This window comes from Drosophila elegans, unplaced genomic scaffold (assembly GCF_018152505.1).
Source record: "Drosophila elegans isolate 14027-0461.03 unplaced genomic scaffold, ASM1815250v1 contig_208, whole genome shotgun sequence".
NCBI lineage: Eukaryota > Metazoa > Arthropoda > Insecta > Diptera > Drosophilidae > Drosophila > Drosophila elegans.
Genome location: NW_024545578.1, coordinates 2305772 through 2311465, shown reverse-complemented (window position 1 = coordinate 2311465; position 5694 = coordinate 2305772). Strand labels below are relative to the sequence as shown.

Genomic DNA, 5694 nt, shown 5'->3' with positions numbered 1-5694 from the left:
TTAGATTTTAGATTTGCTTTTATTTTTAATTTTAAAGGGTATCTGAATCCTTATTATTTACTTTTAGAGAAACCAATGTTAGAGATACTTCCCAAAACGTGCAGCGATAAATGCTTAGCCCTTGGCAACAAAAAACAAAAACAAGACAAAAAGTATGAGTTCTGCCAACGTGCCACGCCCACTGCCACGCCGGGGGCTTTCTAATCAGCGGGCAGGCACTTGCTGACCCAAATTTTTGGCTCGGAAGCAAAAGCCAACTATAGATGACAATTTAATAAAGTAAATTGAGCGGCTTGAGGCAACAGTTTTTCCTTGGTATTTGGATTAAGCCATCCCACATCCGCAGCCTTTCCAAGTCGTTAATCAATTAGGCTGCCGCTTTTATACGATTGCTTTGCTGGCATGTGGATATGCGACTATATGTATATGTACAAGCTGTATATGTTGCCACTTAAACGTTGTTATGTATTGATTCAATTCCATATAAACGATGCCCCGCCACGAGCAAATATAATTAATGATCAAGTGTCAACAGAAAACAAAAAACTTTAGTCATCTCGAATGCATTATGTAAGTCGGCGTATTGAATTTCATTTAGCACGCGTAGCAAAACTTCGCCAACTCGGGCCCACATGGCGGGTACTTGACTGGATAAAGTTGACCAGCCAACATTTATTTGCTGCCATTTGTTAAGTTTGTTTTTCCTTGATGGCAAACTACCAAGTCTGACCATTTTTCCAGTTGTGTACTTAAAGTTTCCCTTGATATTTCGATGTTAAAAATAGATACATATTTCGAATACATTAATCAAGCTAAGCTCTAAATCAAAATGTCATTAAATTATATACTTACATTAGTGGTCAACATTATAAGGGTGGTAGTTGTTTAATAAAAAATCATAAGTTTGTAAAGTGTGCTTGCTTTTCTTATTTTAAATGTGCATTCTAATTTTGCAAAATTTAATAAGTGTGCATTTTTTAATTTCACAAATTTTACTGATGTGCTACAAAAAATATTTAAAAGTCTTGTCATAACTTTTTAGTTCCTTACCACTATTACTAATAGAAAATGTTTTTTAGGCCCAAGTTTAGTTTTCATATTCAATTTGTTATTCCAGTTAATTTTATAAGAAGTAAAACTAAACCATTTACCACAATTGTATACACAATTGTGTACCACTAAGCATTCCGCACTCCATAAATTTATAGTAGTAGTCGCCGCCCCTGCAGCTTGAACGCATTATAAGTATTTACGAGCCGTCTGCTGGGAGGGATTCCATGGAGAATACGGATATCTTAGCTTTTTTGCCCGATGACGGCACATCTGAGAGCCAAATGGCCAGAGTCCACTCCCGCAGGACCTCAGCTCCTTTTCCGATCATTTTTCTTCCCGGCGGTCAAAAAAGAGGACGCAGTGCAGCCGGAGGCACATTAATGATGTCTTTATGGCGGCCACATGGGCGTTGGCAAATTCCTCGCTGGAACTGGCTTACCCACACAATTTATGAGCGTAGTGCATCCATCGAGTAATTAAAAAATGGAAACACTTTGAATGCTGATTTATGTGGTTGCAATTTTGCAGTACGAAATTTGGCTCACAAAAAAGCAAATTAGAACACCCATTTTTTGTTGAGGCTTTTAGTTCTACTATTAACGTGCTGGTACTAAATATATACGTTAGAGAACTAATAATTTAATAAAAAAAATAAAATAAATTTAAAGAAATACAAGAAGCCCTAAGCTTGATTCTACAATGTTTTAAAGTGAACTTTAACTTTTTTTCAATGATACAATTTTTGTATACCTATTTTTGTAGGCCTACGTTATATCAAAAATTTTTCAAGTATACTTTTTACAACATGCTTTTGACTTTGTTTTAGTTTCGAAATCTGTTCTTAACGTAAAGAAATAATTATTATAGTAATTGTAGAAATTAATGATTAATCAATCAAAAAAAAATGACTTATTAAAGTTTAAAATAGGAATTGTTTATTTAATTTTAACTTGAGTTTGGAACCTTTTAAATATACTACAGTAATTTTCAAAGTGTTTTCCTTTAATGGTTTTGTTCCACATACGCATTACTTATTTGCTTGCCAATTTGTCAACTGTTTTACGCCTGACTTCATCAGCGACGTGCCGATGGAAAGTTGTAAGTAGTTTAAGAAGGACTTCCTAGAGAAATTGGAGTAAGACGTGCCCTTCCATCGATATAAATGCGAAAATATTACATGCTACACATTGTTGCAACTTTGTGGGGCGAGGAGAAAACTTCGTTAAGCTACTTTGCCGACAAACTCCCCATGCACATGACACTCCAACTAATAGAGTCATAAATAAAAGCGAAGCTTTACTTCAGGTATCTTGGGTTTGTTTTGTTTAACAATGAGGATCCGGCTGGGCCTCGACCACAAAATTGTAAATACCATTCTCTGCTTGCAGTGGAGCCTGTTGGGTGATTTGAAAGCGCTCTGGTTTTTTGAGGGCCTTGAAAATGGTCACCACTTCCTGACGCAGGGGATCCAGAGAATCCAAGGCATCCTGGAATTGTTGTGCCAGAAATGGTGGCATATTTGCCACCATGTGGGACTTCAGGTCGGCCAGGACCACTTCCATATCGGAGCTATTCTCGCGACCCAATCTCCCATTGAGATATAGTATGGTATGAAGATTACAAATGAACTCCCTGGTGCGATCCGATTCAATTTTAAGGGATTTCTCACTTGCGGCCAATTTGAGATCCATTTCCGCCTGCAGGCGACACTTTTGGTAAACCTCGCTGGCAGGACGACCGCCATTGACCTCCTGTTCCTCCTCCTGTTTTTGATACTCGGCCAAGTGGTCGTGAAGGATGTGCAACGGTTCCAGGACATCGGAGTTCACACGATGCAGGGTTATCATATTGGCTGCATAGCGACGGTGGAGTTTCTCCCTCTGTGAAGTCATCTTGGCATCACGACGATTGCCCGAAGAATTTCCGTCGAAGTCCTCATTCATTTGGGCTATATCAATCACTGTTTTCTCCTTGGCATCCATCAATTTCTTGACCTGCAGCACGGATTCCAATAGCTCTCTGCTATATCGCTTGTTACCGAACATCTCACTTTTTGCTGATAAAAAATTTAAGTGAAATAGTAAAAATGAATATGTAGATATTGAATCATAAATGTTATGTTTCCTATTTATTTTAAATTGCCTGGTTAAATATTTCAAAAAAATTTACTTTTTCCTTATTTTTAACACAATAACTAAAGCTCAATCAGTTATATGGGTGAAATTTATAACATATTTTTAGATAATTAAATCAATTTCGGAAATGGTGAAGTAAAAAATTTACAAAATATAATTTAATATTTAAAACAATAAAATAACGCAATTTATAATAAAACAAATACATTTTCAGTAACTTAATAGTAAAAAAAAAATTAAAATAAATACATTTTTTTAGTAATTTGATAATCAAATATTTTATTTTACAAACAATTTTAATATTTCCATATTTTAACACAATAAGCAACAACGCTAGTAAATGAAGCTCAATCAATAACATGATCTAAATTTATATTAAATTTTAATTTAATTTATTTAATTTAATTTAATTTATTGATATCAAATCAAAAAAACAGTCAAATTAAAAAAATAAAAAAAATGAAATTCTTTCATATTTAAAATAACCAAAATGAGCAATGGATGAAAAACAATCATATTTGTGGTTTAAATTGCTGTGTTATTCCTAAAATAGTTAATTGAAATATTTGAGAAATAGTATAGGTTTTCATATTTAAAATAACCTAAAGACAAGTTCTATAATAAATATAAACATTTATTTTACCAGTTTTGTCAAAATCCTTTTGAACCGCATCAGATTTGGTGCCGTTCATCATAATGGATAATGGCAGGGCCGTGGAATCCTGCTCGGAATAGAGTCGCGAGTCCTGGATACTGAAAGCTGCCGATTTGCCTTCCTTGATGAAGCGAACGATGTAGGTGGAGCCCTGCGGATCGTAGTCCATGACACAGCCGTCGATGATGCCCTTGTGGAAGTCTCCTAACAGCAAACTGGTGACCTTGGCATCGGTGGCCAGTGGCAGAGGAATTCGTTTGGGTATCTGGTCCAAGTAGAGACCATCCTCCTCGGAATTAAAGCGATACTGCTGCAATTCCCGTACAATTCGTCGAGTACGCTCCAATTCAGAACGCTCTTGTTCAATGAAAGCAGTGGAAAATCGCCGGGCTTTTCCCATATTGCGGCGTAGTAACTGCCATCCTCTGCGGGGCAGAAAACGGGTTCCCAACAGCGGACAGCACTCACTTATGAAGCGCTCTATGTCGTAGGCTCCAGCCAGAATGGGTTTGTCCAGAAAGGATTCCACGAACTCACACCAAATCCAGCGATGAGAGCTCAGTTGGCTCAGAAAGTTGTACAGCCTGAAGGATATTTTAGACAAGGCATTAAAAAGTTTTTATTCAAATCCTAGCAATACATTGATTCCTAGAATTTTATTAATTTTACTTTATAATATTGTTACTAATAAATAAAGACTATTTATTTTTCTTAAAAACATTTTTTTAACATAATTTAGAGCTTCATAACCCAAACTTTTCCATATAAATAGATCAAGTCAAAATTTTATTTTGGTTTTTTTTGTTTTGAAAGTCATTTTGGTAGTTTGAATTTTAAGCCTTACCTTATTTATACGTTATTAAATTTATGTATTTTTTCTCATTATTATCACTGTTCAATTATGTTAACCTTTTGTAATCAAATAAATAACATTTTAGCTAGAAGTAGCGTATAGACTAAGAACTTGAATGAAAATTTGTTTTTTTATCACAACAAAGATTAAATATACCTTTTATAGAAACTTACTTGCTAAGTTTACGTACCTTTTGCCGGGCATGGAGTAAGTTTTAAAATTAATGGTCTGCTCCATCTCTTCGTCTTCTTCGCTATCGTCCGAAGAAGCCACATTGTTTTTACGCGAAAATTTCTTTTTTGTCTTCCGCTGATTTACTGGTTCCTTTACAATCCTCTTCAGCTTGCCAAAATCAGGACCCTTCACAAATAACTCATCATCTCCAGAGTCAGGCTCCATTTTTTTTTGTTTTTTCAGCTGATGTTGGCGTATCTCAGTCATCCTAAAATGAAATCCAGAAATGTAATGTAGTTATTTATTTATTTAGAACTGTTATATATAAAAATATATATTACTTCGTTGTTGCCAGCAGTCCAAATTTAGCTAGGAATTCGTTCTCTTCGCAGTTTTCAGCTTGGTTTGTTGAGTTTTTAATCGTTTGTGGATCAATTGACATTTTTCAGTTCTCTTCTAAGGTTATTTTCACTTTTGGGATTACTTTTCTGCCCCAATGTTTTTTTTAAGAAGATTTTGCTGAATAATTCATGTAATTGACATTTGACTTGGGGTCTCTAGTGTTGGGTCATTATATTAACAAAGTTTTTGGTAGGGTCACATTAACACTAGTGTGGTTAAACACATTATATTTTAACATATATTTACTTTAATGCATTTAATGTTGAACTATATTAATTTATAGATGATGTTAAAAAGGATGAGTTGACTTCAGTTTAGGCATCTTTTAAGAATTTAGAAGATACCACGGAATATTTTCTTAGGGCTTTTGTAACTTATTTAATAAACAATTTCCTACTCAACTTTTATATTTACCTTTTCAT

The 5694-nt window shown here is 34.8% G+C and overlaps 1 protein-coding gene across 1 annotated transcript; it reads right to left on the bottom strand.

Annotated features, from left to right (window-relative positions):
* Positions 1 to 2082: 2082 nt before the first annotated feature.
* On the bottom strand, positions 2083 to 5413 carry LOC108145605 (protein lin-9 homolog). The gene is made up of 4 exons (XM_017271140.2): positions 5212 to 5413; positions 4887 to 5138; positions 3832 to 4427; positions 2083 to 3109 (listed from the first exon to the last, which is right to left on the bottom strand). Exons 1-4 carry the CDS (start codon positions 5310 to 5312, stop codon positions 2379 to 2381), a joined length of 1680 nt encoding a protein of 559 aa, XP_017126629.1. The 5' UTR covers positions 5313 to 5413; the 3' UTR covers positions 2083 to 2378.
* Positions 5414 to 5694: the final 281 nt, after the last annotated feature.